Source organism: Gorilla gorilla, chromosome 12 (assembly GCF_029281585.2).
Source record: "Gorilla gorilla gorilla isolate KB3781 chromosome 12, NHGRI_mGorGor1-v2.1_pri, whole genome shotgun sequence".
Classification (NCBI taxonomy): Eukaryota; Metazoa; Chordata; class Mammalia; order Primates; family Hominidae; genus Gorilla; species Gorilla gorilla.
In genome coordinates, this window is record NC_073236.2 from 66,664,208 (window position 1) to 66,685,761 (window position 21,554).

Consider the following 21,554-nt stretch of genomic DNA (forward strand, 5'->3'; position numbering starts at 1 on the left):
CCGTTATTTTTCAGTTTGGTGATGACTTTCACATTAAATATATGCCCTGCCCATGGTGCTGTCCATGATACCACTCATTGAAGGCTGCAGGCCTTTTGTGGGCACATGATTTCACCTATACAGTGTCATTTGAAACGGCATATCACTGTCCTGCGGTAGAAATCCGGGGCAGGGAGTATTATGGTCAGTGTTTTGTTTTCCTCCCTATCACCTGCTTTTTGAGTGGCATGCCTGTCTAGAGGGTTCCTCTGGAGCCCCAGAGTCTCCCGTTTGTACTAGGTCTAAGGGAAGCTAGGTGAGGGGAGTGAGGCTGGGAAAGGAGGCCTGGATCAGTATTTCTTCCTCTTCACATTGGTGCCCTACTTTCCCTTTTAGAAGACTCTCCCACCCAGGATTTTGGGGCAGCTCAATTGTCTTGACTAAGTTAATCTTGACTTCATTTGCCTTGGGGATGGGGCTTGATTCCTACAACAGTCAGCTTTGCAGGCTCCTTGTCCACAGGGTGGTAGTAGCTGTTCACCAGCTGAGGTAAGGCCTGTCTTTGGAAGAGGTTGGGGCAGTGGCTGCAGCCAGAAGGAAGAAGCTACAGACCTGCTGGGTTGCAACCATAGCAGGTGAGGCTCAGGTGGGGACCAGCCCAGGGAAATTGGGGACTGTGATGTTGGGGGCATGATCAAAACAAGCTCCAGAGTAGCCTGCTCCCAGCTAGTAGGTGCATGTGGCTGTTTTTGTTTCTCTGGAGTCACCTTTCATCAGCATGCAAGGGTTTGAGGGTCAGCCTGAGCACTGTGGCGTGACGCTGGGAATCTGAGGGCCTTCGGCCAGCTTCTTGCCCTTCACCAGGCCCCCTGTTCCCTTAGCTGGGTGGGAAATGGGAGCAACACCCATCCTCTGCTTGGAGCTCTCAGCCTGGATGCCATGCAGCGGGCAGGGAGGGGAGGACCTGGCCTTCTGCTGAGTTTGCTCCCACCCCACTCTAAAGCAGGTTTTCTCAGCCCTTTTGGTGCCATGGACTCCTCAGAATGTCTTTAAATATACAGCATTGCAAAGTACACCAATGGTGTTGAAGTATAGTTCTCAATATAAAAGCCAGCACTTTGGGAGGCTGAGGTGGGCAGATCACCTGAGGTCAGGAGTTTGAGACCAGCCTGACCAACATGGTGAAACCACGTCTCTACTAAAAATACAAAAAATTGCTGGGCGTGGCGGCAGGGGCCTGTAAGCCCAGCTACTTGGGAGGCTGAGACAGGAGAATTGCTTGAACTCAGGAGGCAGAGGTTTCAGTGAGCCGAGACTGTGCCATTGCACTCCAGCCTGGACAACAAGAGCAAAACTCTGTCTCAAAAAAAAAAAAGAAAAAAAAGAAAAAAAAAAGCATTTACTAAAGAAACATAAGTGCTTTATTACTGTATTAAATAATGAGATCTACAGGAGGTCTAATGACTTTACAATTCAAAGTGGTGATGAGTATAAATATTTGTGACATCCGTAACAACTAAAATGTGATAGGAAAATAATCCGATTTCTCTTGGTGACAAGCGTATAGGTACTGCTTCTATACTACTGTTGCAAAAATTCATAGTGGGAAGACATGCTAAATTTTGTTAGAGATTAGGGGAAATAAAGATGTGATTTTTCCTCCCATCTAACACATACCCCCTGCTCTAGAGAAATAGGGGGTGACTTTACTTTGGATTCCTTGGTTGGGCAGAGACATGGGGGTTCCTGGATGCGGGGGTGAGTGTGTGTTGTACTTGCAGAGGGAGGCAGCATAGTATAGTGGTCAAGGTCGGGGGCTCTGGAGGCAGGGAGCCTGAGTTCCAGTTCTGGCTCTCCTGCTTACTGTGTGACTGGACCCAGTGCACGTCTCCGTACCTCAGTGCTCACACCTGACGAATGTGAGAGCTGATGCTCGTGTGCGTTTCCCTTGTGCCGGGCCCTGTTCTGGGCGCTCCACGCATAGGCCATTGAATCCTCATGCAAGTTGAAGATCCCTTATTCCAAATGCTTGGGACGGAAGTGTTTTGGAGTTTGGATTTTGGAATATTTGTATTATCTGGCCAGTTGAGCATCCCTGATATAAAAATCCAAAATGCTCCAGTGACCATTTCTTTTGAGCATCATATTGGTGCTCAGAAAGTTTTGGAGCATTTCAGATTTCAGATTTTTGGGTTGGGTAACTCAGCCTGTTGTTTTGTGAGGAGAGGGTAGGCTGCTACCACCATTTTATAGATAGGTGAGGAAACAGGCATAGATATGAGGTCACACAGCCAGCACGTGGTGGGCTGGGGCTTAACCAGGCAGCCTGGCACCGAAGTCCATGCTCTTAGCCACTTCCGGAGTCTGCCTCCCATATCAACCTCACAGGTGTTGAGAGGATTAAGATGTAATTCCATGTGTTCAGTGCTTAATATTGTGCCAGCACACAGTAGGTGCTGAGTGATTGTAGTTGGTAATGGGGATAAGATCAGTGGCCTTTGTGGGCCAAGAGATGGGCTGGAGTTGGGTCAACAGTGACTCCTCTGTTCACAAAGCTGGATGCTTCCCACATCTGGTTGGGCATCTTCTCCCAGGGAAGTTAGTGAGATTCTTAGTTCAGTTGGGGGCTGAGGAAGTATCTCACAATTAAAGAAGGTCTCATTTTGGAAACCTCCCTTTAAGCCTGACATCTCTGGCTCCTGCCCTCCAAAGGCTCCTGTTTGGCAGGTGGGGTGGGGATCCTCTTTGCTCTTTGGGAGCTCCAGCTCTCACAAGTAAGACCCATGGGTTTGTAGCAGTAGAAAACCATAGAGCAGTTGTGAAGGGGGCCCACGTTAGTCACAGAATAATTTGTTGGCTCATTGAGCAAATATTTGAGTGTCCACTGTTAAGTGTTGGGGGTACAGAGATGAACAGAATAATGCACTTGACTGTTGAGCAAGGGAAGACAGATGCTAACAAGCCTTGAACATGTGCAGCATTTTGTCATGTTGATGTGCACATGGGGACACATGCGTGTGCACACACCAGTGCCAGCTTGTGATCAGTATGATGATGAAAGAGGGTGAGGGGGGCCGGGCGTGGTGGCTCACGCCTGTAATCTCAGCACTTTGGGAGGCCAAGGCAGGTGGATCACCTGAGGTTGGGAATTCGAGACCAGTGTGACCAACATGGAAAAACCCCGTCTCTACTAAAAATACAAAATTAGCCGGGCGGGGTGGCACATGCCTGTAATCCCAGCTACTCAGGTGGCTGAGGCTTGGACCTGGGGGCGGAGGTTGCAGTGAGCTGAGATCGAGCCATTGCGCTCCAGCCTGGGCAACAAGAGTGAAACCCCATCTCAAAATAAAATAAAATAAAATAAAATAAAATGAAAACATAAAGAGAGTGAGGGGTGGTTGCAGTTGGGGTACTCGGGAAAGACTGAGGAGGCTTGGATGAACAGAGCCCTAACTCGAGTGAGTGAGTGAACCATGGCCAGAAGGTCTGGCCTGCGTCTCAGGCAGAGAGAGCAGCACGTATAGTGGCCTTGAGGTGGGAACACACCTGATGGGTTCAGGGACACCAGGAGAATCACTGTGGCCCGAGTGGAATGAGAGATGCAGAGGAGCCAAGCCCCAAAAGGTGCTGAGCGAGGGAGAGCGGGGCGTGCTGAGCTCCCAATTCACGTCTTTGCTGGGTGGAATGTGGACGTCAGGTAAGCAGGGAATTCTAATGTCCATCAGGGAGGTGGTGGTGGATGGGACTATGGGGTGACAGTGGTGAGAGAGTGAGTTCTGGAGATAATTGCAGGTAGAGTTCACAGAGTTTGAAGTTTAGATGTAGGGAGTGAGGGAAAAAAAGAGACAAATCTGGTTTCTAGGTTGTTTGGAGTCTGGGATAAATGATGGGTGGGGGCTCAGAAAGGGGCATTGTTATTTGGGTCTGAATTTTAGACTTATAAGAATTGGGGGTGAGTTAGATGTGTCCAGGCCTGCTGCTGCAGCTACCCATAGCCCCCACACCCCTGTCTGTCTCTGACTGGAGTTCCCTGGCACTTGCATGGGTATGTGTGACAGCTGCCCCAGTTCAGCTCTCCCCTGAGTGCAGGACCTCCCCAGTTATGCTGGATGGCATTGGTTAGCCCAGCTTCATTTTCTGAGAACTAGGTGGAGAGCTGGTTATGAGGGCCTGGGGACCCCACCAGCAGGAGTAACTAGGGCTGTAATCTTGGTGACAGGTGAACAGACTTGCTCCTCTCCACCCCTTCCGTCCACTTTGTCCTCTGCTTTGGTGGTGGGTGGGGGGAGGCTGAGGGCCAAGTCCCAAGTCCACACGGGGCCTGGTGAACTTTGTCAGGCAGAGAGAGCTTGGGAGAGGTGTTCTAGCTTAGCAGGGGGCCCTGTAAGAGCTTCCTTGTGGTCCCAGCCTCTCAGGAATTCTGGACCCTGATGGCTTCTGGGGGAGGCTGGGCTGTTCTCGGACAAGGTTTTGAGGGGCTAAGGACAGGACAAAACCCTGAGGTCCCCTCAGTGGCATCTCAGGGCTCTGTGCTCTGGGATTGTGCCAACCTTTTGAAAGGCGGTCTGGTCTTCAGGGTCTGTGATGTGTAGCCAGGCCTTTTCTGGCCTCTGTCTTCTCAGGGTACTCAGGGCAGGAGTATATGCATTCTGCTTTTCTGAAAGTTGCTAAACCTTAAAGGTTAAGGACATGGGCTTGGAGGCTGGCATTTTCATGTTCAAGTTCCAGCTCCATTACTTACTAGCTGTGTGGCCCTGGGCAACTTATAAACCATCTCCACAACTTAGTTTCCTCATCTGTAAAATGGGCCTCCCATCTCCTGGGCTGGTTGCATGGATAGTAAAAGAGCTGCAGAGCCAGGCACACAGTGAGCCCTCAGCAGGGTCAGCTCTGGCCATTCTCTAGCCCCCTCATGTGCAGCCCTCTGCTCAGGTGTGGCCTCTGGGCCAGCAGCAGCATGGGTAGCTGGGAGTTTTCTCAGGTCCACCTACACTTTGGGTATCAGAATACACATTTTAACAAGATCCAGTGATTTTTTTTGCACTTTGCAGTTTGAGAAGCACTGATGTGTGTCTTCTGAAGAGCAGCATCAGTAGCTGCGTGTGCCTCTTCAGGTGCAAGGAATTTTCTCTTACTGTGCCTTTTCTTACTGTGTCCATCATGTCCTGGCTGCAGAGGCACCTGGGACAAGTCCCAGATAATCACCATCTTCATCAAAACCCTTGTGTCCTGAGCATGTGCTGCCTGGGCCTTGGAGAGTTCAAGTGCCCCAGATGGTGCCCCTGACAGAGAGATGAAGTCAAGGTGGGTGCTTTGCAGGTGGAGCAGCTTAGTTCCTGCAGTGAAGGATGTGCCGGTTAGTGATATATGTGCTGCAGGCAGCCCGGACTTTGAGCACCAGGTGGGTGTCAGGTGAATTGTATGAGGGCAGAATCACTGTCCTTCCTCCTGGTTTGGTGAGAGTGTTGTTTCTCCAGTGGTTTCTGAACTAGGAGGCCTAATTCATCTTAACACTCTTAATTTCTAGAAAGTGCTTAATGCTGCCTGCTCCTCCCCAGTGTGTTCCTTTGGTAACTTACCCCCTCCTGGGGGAGGGATGAGTATTTCTAGGGTCAGTCCTCTCAGAAGCAGCGTGTCCTCGGGACTTGGGAAGGCAAGCCTTACTGGGCAGGGGAAAGACACAGGTTTCTCCTGGGTACCGATTCAGTGTCCTTAAGGACAAGCCCAGGTGGAGAGCCCGGGTGGCCGCTGACCTTAAAGTGATGTAAAGCGTTAGGGACCATCCTTGTGGTTCCCACATGGTGTCTGGGTGAATTCACTCACCTGTGGGGCCCCACCCCCAAACCCACTGAGAAATATAGATAACCAGGCCGGGACCTTCTAGTTCAGTAAGTCTGGGTGGCGTCTTGGGTGGATTTATATCTGTATATAAATCCTGCACCGATGCATAGCAGGTTTGGGTGCTACAGCTGTGGAGCTGTGAAAATGAGAGCTGTCTTGTGAGCCATTGTCTAGATGAATGTTGGGGCCTTGGTCACACCCTGATTGATTTTGGCCATGTCTCTGCCCTGGATGAAAGTGACAGGTCAGGCCTCAGCTTGGGCTTTGGAGTTCCTAAGCCCAGTGCCCCAGTCAGCTAGGCCTGGTGAAGGGCACAGAGAGGGAGAAAAAACCTTGATCAGGTAGGGAGGAAGGAGCAGTAGCAGAAGCTCCAAAACTGGAGACCAGGGCCTATCTCTTGCACAGCCAGACTTGGGAAGTTGAGTTTGGATTTTTTTTTTTTTTTTTTTTTTTTTTTTGAGACAAAGTCTCACTCTGTTGCCCAGGCTGGAGTGCAGTGGTGTAATCTTTGCTCACTGCAACTTCCGCTTCCCAGGTTCAAGTGATTCTCATGCCTCAGCTTCCTGAGCAGCTCAGATTACAAATGTGTGCCACCACACCCAGCTAATTATTGTATTTTTAGTAGAGACGGGGTTTCGCCATGTTGGCCAGGCCGGTCTCAAACTCCTGGCCTCAAGTGATCTGCCCGCCTTGGCCTCCCAAAGTGCCGGGATTGCAGGCATGAGCCACCATGCATGTCCGAGGTTGAATATTTATTAAAGGATCTGGCACGTTCCCTTGAAGGCTAGGCAGAGCGATCGGCGTCAGGGATTCAAGAGCAGGAGTCCTAAGAGCTCACGGTTGTGGGAGAGAATGAGAGGATAAGCGGGTTTTGCCAACCAGGCTTGGCGTGCCTTAGCCTCCCAACAGCCAAGAGGATGGTTGTCCCCACCTGAGGGCCAAGGAAGCGGAGGCTGAGGGAGGTGACCTGGTCAGTGGGGGACCCAGCACTCACCACCATGCCCTGCTGTCAGGCGCATCCAGATGAGAGCTGAGAGAGGGCCCTGCAGGGTTGTAACAGCTCCAGACTGTGCATGCATGATTTCTTTACTTTGGAGCTGTGTGCCCCAGGGGATACTCAGTCAATATCCACAAGAAACACAGTCCAGCGAGGGAGACCTTGGGTGCCCAGGACATGACAACACCAGGGGGTCTTGGGGCACGGTGCTGCCAGATCTGGCTGTAGAGTGAGTTTGGTTCAGAGTGTGTATGCCTGGTCAGAAAGAGGAGGGACTGGGCCAGGCCAGCAGGATGGTGGCAGCTGAGGGAGCTTCCCCGAGGAGGTGGGACTTGAACTAGGTCATAGGACCCTGCTGTCATATTCCCCGTGGGGGCTTCAGTCTCTAGGGATGAGGTGCTCAGAGCCCATTTGCTCTGCTGCGTGTGGGGCTCTGAAAAGAAAGCCTCCATTTGTTTTCATCGCGGATTCCTCAGCCCCCCTCGACAGTGTTTATAGTTTTCCATTCTCCAGTGGACCTCCATGGTGCCTGACAGGTCTGTGGGGCTGTCTGGTCCAGGCACAGGGAAGCAGCACCTCTAGGGAGGGGGAGGATGTGGCCTTCTCAGCTCTTTTAGGCCATACTTCTGGGAGAAGGTCTGCTCTGGTTGAGTCCCTGGGGTGCCCAGGGTGGCCAAGGTGCCAGGCAGTATCCCATTCAGTCCTGCCCTTGACTGGGTTGCAGAGGGAGGTGGGGCTGGAAGGGAGGTGGACGAGTGATGGCAGCTGGGGTCCAGAGGTAGGTCCTGGCCATTCTCCATTTCACTGTGCTCTGGATGGGAGAGCCTAAAAAATATTCAGGGAAGCTTTTTCTTTTTCCTTCCGTGCTTCCTTGAAAAACAAGTCCAGGGAGAAACCCAAATTCCCTGTGGGGGAGGGCTGGGCAGAACAGGAGAAGGGGAAGTGACCTTATAGGGGAGGGAGGCCCAAAAGGTCCTTGTGGCAGAGGACCTGAAACTCGGCCTCCCGCCTTCCTCTGAGGGCTGGGAGGCAGAGGAGCGCGGCCCATTTTGTGGCTCAGGAAGCTGAGATGAGATAGGAGCAAGAGCTTTCCCTTGTCTCTTTTTCCTATTACCACAGTAATATATGCTCCTTATAAAACATTCAAATAGGACAAAAATAGACAATGTAGGAAGTGCTAGTTCCCTGCAATCTCACCACAGGGCCCCGTCCCCTCAGGCAATTGCATTACCGCTGTGGTGTGTGCAGTGTGAGTAGCTGGGGCTTAGGGCCCCTGACCTGTCTGCCCCAGCAAAGGCTGGCTGTGCTTGCTGATCCTAGTTACTCAGGGCTTGGCGGTTTGGGGCTGGAGTCCATACCCTTCTCTTTTGCCCTACCTCCCAGGACTTTCCTGTGCTAGATAGGGCCTAGCCCAGATTTAGGGAAAGTGACTAGGGCTTGGCCTCTAAATAGGTAAAGGGTCAGGCCCAGGGTGGTCACTGGGCTGAGAACGTAGAGGTGTGAGGCTGTTGATGCTGCTGGCTGGTCTTTCTGTCAAACTTCCTCTCCTGCCCCACAGACACCCTCACATACATCCTCCAGTCTGTCTGTCTCACTTAGCCTCTCCTCCCCTCACTTCCTGCCCGTGCCTTATGAGAGAGGCACCTGCTCGGGCATTTTCTCTGCCCGCCCTGCCCGTGGCACCATCTGTTCCTACCCGGCCTTCTCAGGGGATTGTCTCTCAGGTTTGGGAGGGAAAACCAAAGTCTAGGCTCAGGCCGCTCAGGCCGTGGAGTGGGTCTCCACGGAGGGGACGGGCCATAGCCCACCAGGATTTCGTCATGATGGGCTCTTCTATAGGGATGTAGAAGAGTCAGAGGTGCCCCAGGAAGCCTTTTTAAAAAAACTTCAAAATTAAAAAATAATCAAAATACTACCACCACTACCACCAAGCCTTTTGCTGTGACTTAATTCTGGATCTTTGGATGTATAGGGACTTTTCATACAAAGGCTCCCCACGCCCCACTCTGTGTCCACCAGAAGCTCAGGGAGCTGGCACTGTTGGGGGCAGAGCTCAGGTGGGAGGTGGCTCCTGCATCACTGACTGCGGCTTGGGTAGCTCTGTGTGTGTGCATGTGTGTGTGTGTGCGTGTGTGTGTGTGTGTGTGTGCTGTGCAGTCACCAAGGGACTTTGAGCCCTTTAGTGACCAGCCTGACCACTACCACCAGGCTTTATTCCACCTTCATGCTCGATTGGCTGAGTCTGGAATTCCAGGCTAGTGGAAGGCTTTTCCCTCAGAAATGTGAAGACATTCCTTCATGTGGTGCCCAGTGTTGCTAAGGAAGACTCCAGTGCTGTTCGAATCCTTTCATGCCTGGTGTTCTAAGCCTCATAGTCATACCTGTTGGCATGTGTCTGTCTTAGTTCATTGCACTGCATGCTTGTAGGACTGTTCTAGCATTCATGTTCTTCAGTTCAGAAAAACATTCTTGTATGATTTCCTTCATAGTTTCTTCCTTTTTGTGTTCTCTGCTCTCTTTTTTTTAGTTAATAAAGTCTATTTTTCAGAGCAGTTTTAAGTTTACAGAAAAACGAGTGAAAAGTATAGAGAGTTCCCATCTACTCCACCCACGCCCCCACCGCCATTTCCTCTGTTAACATCTTGCATTAGTGTGGCATGTTTGTTGTATTTGAGAGCCAATATCAACACGTCATTGTTAACTAGAGTCTATACATTATGTTAGGGTTCACTTGTTGTTTTGTGCATTCTGTGGGTGTATAACAATGCATGTCCACCATTACGGTAGCATGCAGGATAGTTTTTCTCTCCTGAAAAGTCCCTGTGCTCTGCCTATTCATCGCTCTGTCCTCTCTTCAAACCCCCAGCAACCACTGATCTTTTCACTGTCTCCATAGTTTTGCCTTTTGCAGAATGTCAAATAGTTTTGTCGTGCAAGCATGAAGCCTTTTCAGATTGTCTTCTTTCACTTACGTATGTAAGATCCATCCGTGTCTGTTCATGGCTTGATAGCCTATTTATTTTTATCATTAAGTAGTATTCCATTGTCTGGATGTACCACAGTTTGCTTATCTGTTCACCTACTGGAGGACACCTTGGCAGCTTCCAAGTTTTGGCAATCATGAACAGAGCTGCTATAAACATTTGTGTGCAGGGTGTTTCTTTGGACATAAGTTTTTACCTCAGTAGGCTAAGTACCAAGAAGTGTGATTGCTCCTTGTGTGGTCGGAGTTTGCTTAGTTCTCTAAGAAGCTGCCAACCCCTGCATAAGAACATCTCTCCCCAGTAGGGCGGGCCCCAGCCACCCTGTGTGGTGGCCATGTGTGTTGGGGGCTGTCTCTGTGTCTCTCTGGGCACAGTGGGTGTGCACCGGGAAGAACTTAAGCTTTGGAGGGCTGGACGCCTGGCTCTGAGTCTCTACGGATGGGTTCCTTTACCACTGAGCCTCACCCTCCTAATCTGTACAATGGGGTAGTACCTCTTACCTCATATGCTTTTTGGGAGGTATGTGCGGGAGTGAGGTAAGAACCCTCACGCTGGTCATAACGCACCATAGATGCTCAACAGATATGAGTGCTCTTCGTCTTTCCTGGGTCTCTTTCTGCCGTTCTTGTCTGTTCCTGCATCTTGTAGAGGTATTCCTGACAGGGCTTGGGGTGAGTCAGTGTGTGAGTGAGGTGTGTGTGTGTGTGTGTGTGTACATACATGAGTGTATGCACTAGCATTCCTGTGTTCCTGGCCCTGGGCCTCTGGGTGAGCTGTTCTTTCCTGGGCTCACGGTGGCTGGGAGCAGAGCTTTGGCTGGGACTGGCCAGAGGAGATGATGTCAACAGGGAGAAATGTGGGTAGGTCTGTCTGTGCTGGGGCCTGGAGATGGGAGGGCCCTCCCAGGCCCAGCCTCACCCCTCTGGGCCTCAGAGTTTCAGATGTAGGGGAGATGGGGCAGAGGAGAGGTCTCTGAGCACCAGGAGAAGGTCCTGGGGTGGGAGGGGGCATGGTGTGGTAACCGCCACCCTACCTGGTGGCACCTGAGGAGCTTCCCCACTCAGGATGTGGTTTTCTCCATCATGGAAATGTTTTGGATAGTTTCTCAGCTGCATCTGAAGCCTGGAAGCCCAGGCCGATGGGTCAGAGCAGGAGCCTTTGGGGAGAGGCTATCAGTGGCTCTCAGAGCAAGGAGGGGTCTGGGCAGTGCCTGGTACTGGGCGGGAGCCAGGCTCCCTGGGCCCGTGACTGAGTTCTGCCTGCTCTCCTCTTCTCACAGGTGGTACAAGCTGCACTCCAAGCCAGGCAAGAAGGAGAAGGAACGCGGCGAGATTGAAGTCACCATCCAGTTCACGCGCAACAACCTGAGCGCCAGTATGTTTGACCTGTCCATGAAGGACAAGCCAAGGTCCCCCTTCAGCAAGATCAGGGACAAGATGAAGGGCAAGAAGAAGTATGATCTGGAATCTGCCTCTGCCATCCTCCCAAGCAGCGCCATAGAGGATCCTGACCTGGGCAGCCTGGGCAAGATGGGCAAAGCCAAAGGCTTCTTCCTCCGCAACAAGCTGCGCAAGTCGTCCCTGACCCAGTCCAACACCTCGCTGGGCTCGGACAGCACCCTGTCCTCAGCCAGCGGGAGCTTGGCCTACCAGGGACCTGGCGCCGAGCTCCTCACCCGCTCACCAAGCCGTAGCAGCTGGCTGTCCACTGAAGGGGGTGAGCAAGCACAGGGCCGCCGCCCTGGGGAGGGGGGCACTGGCTCTCCCCTTGGGTGGTGGTGAAGGCCTGGGGCCAGGAAATGGGGCCTCTCTTCCTGCGAGCTAACTCCGTGTGTTTCCCCTGCAGGTAGGGACTCTGCACAGTCCCCCAAGCTGTTCACCCATAAGAGGACCTATAGCGATGAGGCCAACCAGATACGAGTGGCTCCTCCTCGGGCCCTTCTGGACCTTCAGGGCCACCTGGATGCTGCCTCCCGCTCTTCGCTCTGTGTCAATGGGAGCCACATTTACAATGAGGAGCCCCAGGGCCCTGTGCGGCACCGCAGCTCCATCTCGGGCTCACTTCCATCCTCTGGCTCCTTGCAAGCTGTCTCTTCCCGGTTCTCCGAGGAGGGGCCTCGTTCCACAGATGACACGTGGCCCAGAGGCAGTCGTAGCAACAGCAGCTCAGAGGCAGTGCTTGGACAGGAGGAGCTTAGTGCTCAGGCTAAAGTCCTGGCCCCTGGGGCCAGCCACCCTGGAGAGGAGGAGGGGGCCCGGCTACCAGAGGGCAAGCCGGTCCAGGTTGCCACACCCATAGTGGCCTCCTCTGAGGCTGTGGCAGAGAAGGAGGGAGCCCGGAAGGAGGAACGCAAGCCCCGGATGGGTCTCTTCCACCACCACCAAGGCCTAAGTCGGAGCGAGTTGGGGCGCCGAAGCTCTCTGGGGGAAAAGGGGGGTCCCATCCTGGGGGCCTCCCCACATCACTCATCCAGTGGGGAGGAAAAGGCCAAGAGTAGCTGGTTTGGCTTGAGAGAAGCCAAGGACCCAACTCAGAAACCCAGGTAAGTCGTTGGCAAGACCAACTTTGCTCCTTGGGGAGGATGCTGGGGTGTGTGCTGCCTGGACCCTGGGGCAGGGAGGAAGGAGTAGATATGGACCTCAGGCAGGCTGCTGGGGCTCTGGCTTTGCATGGTTTAGTGGGGTGTCTCCCTAAGCCAAGGTTCGTTCTGTGCTCACGGACACAGGTGAGTTACGAGGGCATAGTGCTCTGAGAGTCCTGTGGATTGAGGGGTCCGACTTCTCAGCCCTAGGCCTTGCTGCATGTGTTGGCATGCCCACCCCCTGAGCTGGAGGGAAGCAGGAAAGTCCATTTGTGTGAATTCTTTGCTTCCTGACCTCCACCTCTTGCCCTCTGGCCTCAAGGTAAGGAAGCCTCGGTAGAGAGATGAGGACTGGAGACCGCACCCTCAGACTTCCTTTCCCCTCTCTGGAGCTAGAGGACTTCTCCCCAGCTGTCTCTGTGATCACTTCCCTCTGGGAGACGGCAGTCAAATAACTGAGGCCACCACTCCTTCCCCCGTCCATTCACCTGCCAGTTGTTTCCCCAGGCAAGAGGCTGTGGGCAGCTCCCATGAAATCTGTAACCCATCTCTGTCCTTGGAGACCCTGGGAGCTCTGGCCCTCTCTGATGTCTCTTGGTCTTGAGGTATGGCACCGTGGGAAGTGCTGGTGGCAGCTGTTTTGTTTTGAATATACTGAGTCCCCGATTTCAGGCCCTGGGCAGAGACCCTGATGCCTACCATTTGCTTCCTCCTAATTCTGAGCCAGGAGAGGCTGCAGAATTATATAGCAGGGTCCAGAGAGGGGCTCCAGGTACAGGTCACAGAAGTGTATGTTGCACCTTCCCAAGGGCCTGGGGCCAGCCCTCATGGGCAGCATCTGTGGCAGCCCTGGCCAGTGTGGTGAGAGCCACTGTTTCTCTCAACAAGCCTGCCCTTCCCGCTCCATGGCTGCTTGGACAGGTTTAGAGGACAAGCACAGTAACAAGGGGGCAAAAGATAGGGCAGAGGAAGGACCCTAAACCTGTTGCCCAGAGGGGAGAGGAATCTTGTAGTCCTGGCTTTTTATTTCCCTGTGGCACTCTGAGTCTGTTGAGAGGAGTGGAGAGAGACATGCAGGCCTTTCTAGGTTTGGGCCATGGTCAGCTGACAATCCCTGTTAGACCCTCATAGATAGGGGTATGGGGGGGTGGATCAGTTTCAGGGGCACGCCACCCCTTGCCTCCCTTGCTTGGTATGGCAGCTCCTGTCCCTACTGCCCTGCCCCTACTCACCAGAGCTCAGGTGAGCTGCTGGCCATCTGCGGCGTAGGGGAAGATTGGGAAGAAGGGGACAGGCCTTTCCCAGATGCCAGGCTGAGCCTGGTGTCCCTGTGACAGCCAGCCAGAGGTATTTGGAGGTGGTAGGGTAGAGGGAGGTGGCAGGAGATCTGGACAGGGCATTTGCTGGGAGGAGCTGAGGGCCTGGATTGAAAGGGGCGCAGACCACAGGCTCAGTTTGGTTGTCCGTATGGTGTCTCTGGGCCTTTTCTGGGGCAGGGTGAATGCTGGGGCCATTTGTAGGTGAGTCCTGCCCAGGCTTTGGGCTTGGACTCCCACAGGCTGTGAGTCTGTGGGGTTGTCACTGGCCTGGGGCACTTACAGTCTCCATCCTCTTTCTCCTGCTTCCCCATATCTCCTAATGGCCTCTTGGAATCTGGAGGATTTGGGTCACTGATGGCCGTAAGGAAGCTGAGGTTTCTGTCCTGCTGTCACTTGAATTCCGAGCCTTGTCTTTAGCAGGATGGAGGGCACTCAGCATCCCTCCCAAGATGGGGCCTATTTGCAGGTGGCGGCTGCAGGGCCAGGCTCTGTGGCCGTGCATGCAGATGGGGTGGGAGGGGCTGTGCTTTGGGTAAGATGGCCTGGCCTGGACAGATGTGACACCTGGCCTTTGAGCTCAATCAGCAGCATCCTGGCCTTGTGTGCCTTGCAGGGAGGGGAAGGCTGGCCTGGAAGAAAGGACTGTTGGCGCTTCCCCAGAGGGCTTGCTTAGGGCTTCTGGGGAGAGAAGGAGAGGTGGGCTGCCTCATGGCAGGAAGCTGTGGGTTAGACCCAGAACTGGAGTGACTGAATGTAGCTGCAGGATCTCCAGCTGGGGCCTGGGGAGCCTGTCCCCAGGTCCAGAGAATGGGGGCCTCTGCCTTGGGGCTACCATTGCAGATTGCGGGATGTTCCTCTCTAGGAAGAACAGCGGCGCCCTCTAGTGCTCCCATGTGGCACTGATGCCCCACAGAGAGGCCCGGGGCTGAACGTGTTGAGTGTAGTATCCAGAGAAAGGCTGCTGCCATGGGGAAGGAAAAAATGAGGCTATACAGGGCTGAGAAGAGGGTCCTGCTGTTCCTCTGATGTGGCCTTTGTCTGCTGGGGGCCATGGCAGTCACACTGGGCCCCTACCAGTGTGTGCTGGAGCAGGGAGTAGGTAGTTGAGACCAAGCTTGTCTTGGCCACAGGACTTAGCCTCATTCCCCTGCCCTGTTATGAGCCATTCACACTGAGCTGCAGCACAGGCTACTTCACGTGTGTTTGAGGACAGGCAAGACCACGCATTTTAAACCCGCCAGGGCCAAAGTGTATTGTCTTTGTGTCTATCCCAGGTCATCCTTGTGTTCCCTTGTTCCCCGCCCCCCACACTAACCATAGGACTCTATGCACAGAAGGGGATCAAATGTTGATTACAAAAACTTTTAAAGTTGGGAATAAGTGTGGTACAACATAGAGATGAGTGTATCATGATGGTGGCCTCTGGCAGTCTCTGCAGTGCCTCCCTGCACCAGGTGTGGTAGGCAACAAGGTCCCTCCCTGTGGGCCTGGAATATGCTGTGGCAGCGGAATGAGCTTGGCTGCATTCTTGGTGGTGTAAATGAGTAACTATAATGTGCTCCCAGTGGCTTGGAGTTAGTGCAGCCTCACGTCCTGCTCTCCTCATGTGCTCCTCACAACCATGCTCTTGTCATGGTTACTGTATTAACAGTGTTCTGGTTTGGAAGATAAATGATACGTTCTCCCTACTTACAGCTTACAAGGCCCCTGTCACCTCATTGTGCCCAGGTGATGGGAGAGGATGTACCCGTCTCTTGGACATGTTTCCTGCACATTGGGCGCATCTCAGGAGGGTCAGGAGGTCGTGCCTCAGGAGGGAAGGCTGAAGGGCAGTGTTGCTGGAGATGAACGTGCCTCCAAGGCTGGCTTCGGCCTTTGGGGGATTGCCTGGTAGAGAGCTTGTGCAGATTCACTTGCCATCTCTGGGACCAGTGTGTGGAAATAACAAGGACACAGAGCTCTTTTCAGCCCAAGGAAGAGTTGTCTGCTAGTGACACCTGGCCTTCAGCTACAGAGGTAGCCCTGTGGTGTAGTGTTTAAGAAGAGGGGCTGTCAGGGTGAACAGGTGGTTCCTGTGTTGAGTGGCAGGTTCAACCAATTGTTCAGAGCTTCCTGCAGGCAGTAAAGTTTTACTCCCTCAGGTTGAAGGGGCAGAGACATCTGGACTTCTGACTTCCTTCCCAGCATTTGATCCTAAAAGAGAAGACAAATCAGCATATATTGCTGCCCCCACCGCTTGGGGGTGGGGAGAGTGTGCCAGGCCGGCACAGTAGGTTCTAGGATGCAGAGGTGTTTATTTGTTCTCAGAGCACGACCTGCAAAGACAAGCACACGTGGGAATATGTCCCTGACCTGGGCCAGGTGGAGTGGAGGGAGATGTTTTGAAGTGAGAACCTTCAGAATGTGCACTTGGTGTGGAGCAAGGGAGAGGAAGGCACGAAGGAGGGATGTGTTACCGGATAGGAGGATGGACAGTTGCCCTCAGAAGTACTGCTGGCTCTGTAAAGCCTGCCAGGCCTGGTGCTTGGAGTCCCTTCCTCCAGGGAGAGCCCTTTGCTGATTCTATACAAACAGGTTTGTGTGTACCTCTGGGGAGCTGGCCGGGAGAGGGAGGTTGCCGAGCCTAACCTGAGGCTCCCAGTCTACTCCCCTGCCGCTCTTGTCCCTGCAGTTCTGACTGCCAGCCAGGTTGCTGAAAGACTGCAAGGGTGAGTGCAGGCCAGGTTAGGGCTGAGGGGGCAGAGTTATGCGTAGTGCTTTTAATGTTGATGGGACTCTCTTCCTTCAGACCACTGTGGCCTATTGTCATAAAGGGGGCTGGGGAGAGAAGCAGCTCAGAGTGCTCTAGCCCTGTTCCTGGGGGCCCGGGTCCTGTAGACAGGGTTGGGCTGGGTGTGGTATGGATGCACTAATGGCAAGTAGGCTGAGGTCAGGCTCTTGACCTGGTGGTGGTGTATGTTGCTTCTCACTCCCCTTGGTCCCCACAGCAGGCATGTGTGCCTTGGCCTGGGGCTTGTCTGGAATGAAGGGAGAAAGGGCATCTGCTGGGGTTGAGGCTCTGGGCCCACGATTCTTCCTCTTTTGGTATCTTCGCCATGTCCATAGAAGCAGGGTAGTAGTGGAAGCCCAGGTGGGGTGGGAACAGGTGGGAATTTTTACCTCCCTCTCCCTCCATCTTTAGGTGGAGGGGATGAGACTGAGAATTTACCCTTGGATGGGGAGTTATTGTAAGGGGAAAAATAGGGTCAGGAGACTCTCTGGAAACTGATTCTTACGAGAAATCCATGGGTTTGGGACCTGTGAGGCTGACCTCCCTGCTCCCAGAACCATCTTTGGAGCCACCTGTGCCTCTGTTTAGTTGGACTCCTTCCTGTGGTCCGCTCCTGGTGGTAGCTGCCAAGCTGACCTGCCTCAGTCCACCTCTGTGTGGGTCTGCCCTCTTTGGGCCCTGGGTTCCCGGGAGAATCCGGGCAAGCTCCAGACAGCTCATGCTCTTTCCACAGGTGCCCTTCCTACCCCAAGCCACACTCCTTATGGGCTGGCTGGCCAAAGCCTGGCTTCTGCCCCTTCAGGACTCACTGCCTACATTTCCTGTGCAAGAAGCTGGTTGGCTTGAAAAGTCGGATGTGTAGGGGTTTCCCCAGGATATTTCCACCTGGACAGGCAGGGGCCAAGGAACGGGGGTCCCGGAAGCTTAGAGCCAGGGCTGGGAGACCAGCCGTGAGGAGGGAGACTGCTTAGAAGGCAGAGGGTGAGGCCACCGAGGTCTGCCTCTGACGGTGGCTCAGTGGCAAGGCAGCCATTTTTTCTGGCCTTCTGTCTGGGTCCTAGGGAAGTGAGAAGCTCTAGTTTGAGAGCACGCCCCTGCCCGCATCTCTGGAGTCGGCCTCACTCTGTGGATAAGCACCAGTGCAGGGGGCGTTCCCCCCAGAAAGGACCCTGCCCTGGACAGATGAAGGCCAGAACCTGTTCTCCAGTGTCCTAAGAGCACCTGCCCTGTCCCCATCCCCAGAGTCCCTGAGAAGCCCCTGGTGACATCCAGAGTTGCTGCTGCTGTCACACTGCCAGCCTTGGGAGACAAAGGCTGGACCATCAGGGCACCTGTTGGTTGACGTTCTCCACAGGTGGCTTATATTCCTTAGCCAGTTAGGCTGCAGCTCAAAGAAACAAGACACCTTGTCACACCCAATGACAGCCCATCATTACTTCTGCTTCTGCAAGGGATCAACAGAACCCAGGCTGTTTCAAGTGTCAGAATTCTAGGTGCCCTGCTAGGTCCTATAAGTTCTGGTTTTGTCCAGCCAGATACCTAGGCCTGGCCTTTCTCTGGTCTCTTTATCCCCCCATGCTAGCTGGTGTTTTCTTTGCTTTTAGTCCTAAAAGGGGCCAGGCTTGGTGGCTCATGTTTGTAATCCCAGAACTTTGGGAGGCCAGGTGGGCAGATCACGAGGCCAGGAGTTCGAGACCAGCCTGGCCAACATGGTGAAACCTCATCTCTCCTAAAATTACAAAAATTATTCAGGTGTGGTGGCACACGCTGAGGCACAAGAATGGCTTGAGCCCGGGAGGCAGAAGTTGCAGTGAGCCAAGATCGCGCCACTGCACTCCAGCCTGGGCGAGAGACTCTATCTCAAAAAAAAAAAAAAAAGGGATGTAAGGCGCTTTCAGATTAGTTTTCCCAGATGTAAATTCCTTGTTGAGTAGAACCTTAGAAGCTTCAGCATGGGATAGAGGAAAGAACACTTGGTTAGGTTTGGATCGGATCCTGCCTATCAGATGAGATGATTTCTCTCTGGGGTTGGAGTGAGGATTAAAATAGCTTTGCCTGGCATATTTCTCCTTGGGAGGCACTTGATAATGTTACATGTTGGGGTCTTCCCTCTGTACCCTGGCCTAAGTAGGTAAATCCAGCCTATGTGTGTGTTGTGGCTCCTGGTCCCGAAGCAGGGGGTGGGGCGTGGGACTCAGGGGCCTTTCCAGTCTTGGCATTAACCAGGAGGCTCACGGTTTTGTCTCCCTCCACAGCCTGGACGTGTCTCCTCAGGTAGAATCTGACCCAGCTGCTCTTCCTCACCACCTCCCCTGCTCCCCCTGGGCTCCGGCCCCTCCCACTCCTGCTCCCACTGCTGCTCCCATGCTAAGCACTAACCTTTTTGCAGCCGCCTCCCCCGCTGCTGCCACTGCTGCCGCCGCCGCCACCACCGCCGCCCCTGAAGCCACCCTACCTGGATTATTGGGTCTTACCAACCCGTTCCTCACCTCTTTGCAGAGCAACCCCTTCTTCGAGGAGCTCATAGCCGACATAGCACTAAACTCTCCTTCACCTGCTCCCTCTCTCCCCAGTGCCTCGAGGGCCAGCCCCACCCCCCTGGCCTCCCCTGGGAAAGCCCTGCCTGAGTGGGACAACACCTTCAACGTCTTTGCTGCCAGCAGGCTGCGTCCAGAGGCCAGGAGCGAGATCCTGGCCCCTGCAGGAGTGGGGCTGGAGGCGGCAGGGCTGCAAGACCCAGGCCCTGGGGCCATGACTGCGAAGGCAGCTGATCCCCAGGGAGAGCCTGGGGGAGGAGGAGGAGGAGGAGGAAGAGGTGGGAGCAGCGTGTGGCTGGAGCCCAGGGTTCCTCTGGACTTGGGACCGGACCACCAGAGCGCGAGTGCGGCTGACCCGGGGCTCCTTGGGTCGGTAGGGGCCGGCCTGCCCTCCTCGTCAGCCCAGCTACAGCTGAGAGCCTCAGGCTCAGAACCAGACAGGGAACTGCCAGCCCCGGAAGGGGAAGCAGGGCAGAGTCTGGCAGACAGTGGGACATCTCTATTTAGCTCCCCAGAAGTGATCAGTGTGTGGGAGAGGCTGCCAGGCCCAGAGAGTGCTGCTGAGGGCCAGGACGATGAGTCCTCCCGAGGCGAAAATCAGCTTTGCCCTGACGTCGAGACAGCTGATGATGCCTGGCCTTGGGATGTGGTCACCATTTCTCCTGCAGCTGAGACAGCCTCACTAGTCTTGCGGGGAGAGTCTGATGAGCCTGCTCCCCAGGTGCAGCCTGAATCGCCAGAAACTGTGAGCCCCAAGGGGAGCGAGAGGCTTCCCCCACCAGAGCCCGAGCCTAAACCCGAGTGGGTGTCTGACAAGGGGCTGCAGCCCAGCACCCCACCTCCCAAGCCACCGCGCCTCTTCACACCCTCAAGATCCCAGGAGGAGGAGGAGGAGGAGGAGAAGGCCGCAGTGGGGCTGAGTAACAGGGGGCCAGAGACAGAGGGAGAAGATGCCTCCCCAAGTGCACTGGTTGTCGGTCCCCCGGAGACCGAGGAGGAGGGAGAGAAGCGTGAGTCGGAGGAGTCTGACAGCTGCTCCTCTGCAACCCTGCTGGGCCAGCCTGGCCTGGAAGAGCTAGTGGAGGATGCCAGCCCCCCTGTGTCTGGGCCCTGCCTGTCTGCACCCGCCAGCTGCCCTGAGGGTCCTGCCCCCATACCCTGTCACTCAAAGAGCTTGGCTCTTCAGAGTCAGCACATCTGGGGGACTCCAGAGGTTGGAGAAGGCCCTGAGGCTCCTGAGGCCCAGGGCCAGGATCCAGTAGGAGAGGGGCTTGGGTCCTTGTCAGCCACCTCCCAGCAGGCTGATGTGTGGGTCTCCAAGGAAGATGCCTTGAACCCCTTCTTGTTTCAGGGGAGCCGAGATCCTCCCAGCCTCTCATCTGCATCCCCGCCAGGGTCGAGGGAATCTTCTATTCATTCTGGTCCAGAAGAGCTGCCCACTCCCCCAGAGCCTGACTTTCCACCGCCCCCTCTCCCGCCTTGGACCAGCCACCACCGTGGGGGGCCCAGCCCTCCATGCTCTCCCCTGTCTGAAGCCTGGCCCCTGACTACCTCCTCTGCACCACCAGGGGAGCCAGCCTTACTCCCTGGCCCCCTTGAGCCCTCCCCACCTGGGGGCTCCCCTGCCCTACTTAGGGAGGACCTCGCTGCAGCCACCCCAGCCTCCCCGCTTGTGCTTCTGCCCTTGGAGACACGACCAGCTGAGGAGCCACAGCCCAGTGCCAGGTGAGCATCCACCCCCAGAACACTGTCCAGGAGGAAGGGGGTGGACAGGGGGCAGAACAGCCCAAGGGACTGAGGGGTTCACACTCCAGTCTCATCCTTTGTGGGGCAGGTGAGGGTCTCTTTTACCCCAGAGGCAAGACGGTACAGGCTTTGAAGACAGGAGCTTTCTATGATACCACCTCTGAAGCTGCCTTCTTGGGACTTGGGATAATCAAGGCAGCCCCCCACAAGCCAGGGGTTTGGAGAACAGCACTGATGAGGTGCAGGGTATAAGGAATGAAGTGGGGAGAGCCGATGTGGGCTGGCAGGGAAGGAGAGCTGTGCTGTAGGCCCTTCTGGAGCGTGTGCACTCAGCTGCAGGGGAGCTGTGGGTGGGGGGCGGTGGAACTTGTCAAGCAGGGGGTAGTTCTTGGGGCAGACCGTGGCAGAGCAGGCTGGCAGTGGAGCCTTGAGCAGTTTCCTGTTCTGCTAGAGTGAGGGTGCAGGCTGGGGAAGGCAGAGAGCCAGAGGAGGGACCAGCACTTAGGTCAGAGAGAAAGCTGCAGACACCTTCAGAAGAAAAAGGAAAACTCAAACACTTCCCACATATGTAACTCTCAGAAGAAAGGTTCCCCACGCGCAGCAGTTGCTTCATTGGTTTGCGTTTGGTGCCTTTTAAGGGGTGGTTCTGATGCACTTAGGACCGCTGAGTGGACAGCAGATGCCTGTGTGACTGTACTCACTGTGGCATTGGGAGGTTTGGAAGAATTATGAAGCTGTGACCTCACCAGGTGGCTGGTCAGGGGTGATGTGGGCAGAGGCCTGGAGACTCAGGGCACTGG

General features: G+C 54.5%; 1 protein-coding gene across 4 annotated transcripts in view; it reads left to right on the plus strand.

Annotated features, from left to right (window-relative positions):
• RAB11FIP5 (RAB11 family interacting protein 5) overlaps positions 1 to 21,554 on the plus strand; it is a 39,594-nt gene that overhangs the window by 12,587 nt on the left and 5,453 nt on the right. Inside the window, exons 2-5 of one of the 4 annotated variants that reach the window (XM_063695808.1) lie at positions 11,081 to 11,517; positions 11,647 to 12,343; positions 18,727 to 18,745; positions 18,971 to 20,733. In XM_063695808.1, coding sequence (XP_063551878.1) covers positions 11,081 to 11,517; positions 11,647 to 12,343; positions 18,727 to 18,745; positions 18,971 to 20,733 — 2,916 coding nt within the window. Of the gene's footprint in view, positions 1 to 11,080; positions 11,518 to 11,646; positions 12,344 to 18,726; positions 20,734 to 21,554 lie in introns of all 4 variants that reach the window. The other 3 variants (XM_004029418.5, XM_019020919.4, XM_004029419.5) reach the window with 3 other exon arrangements.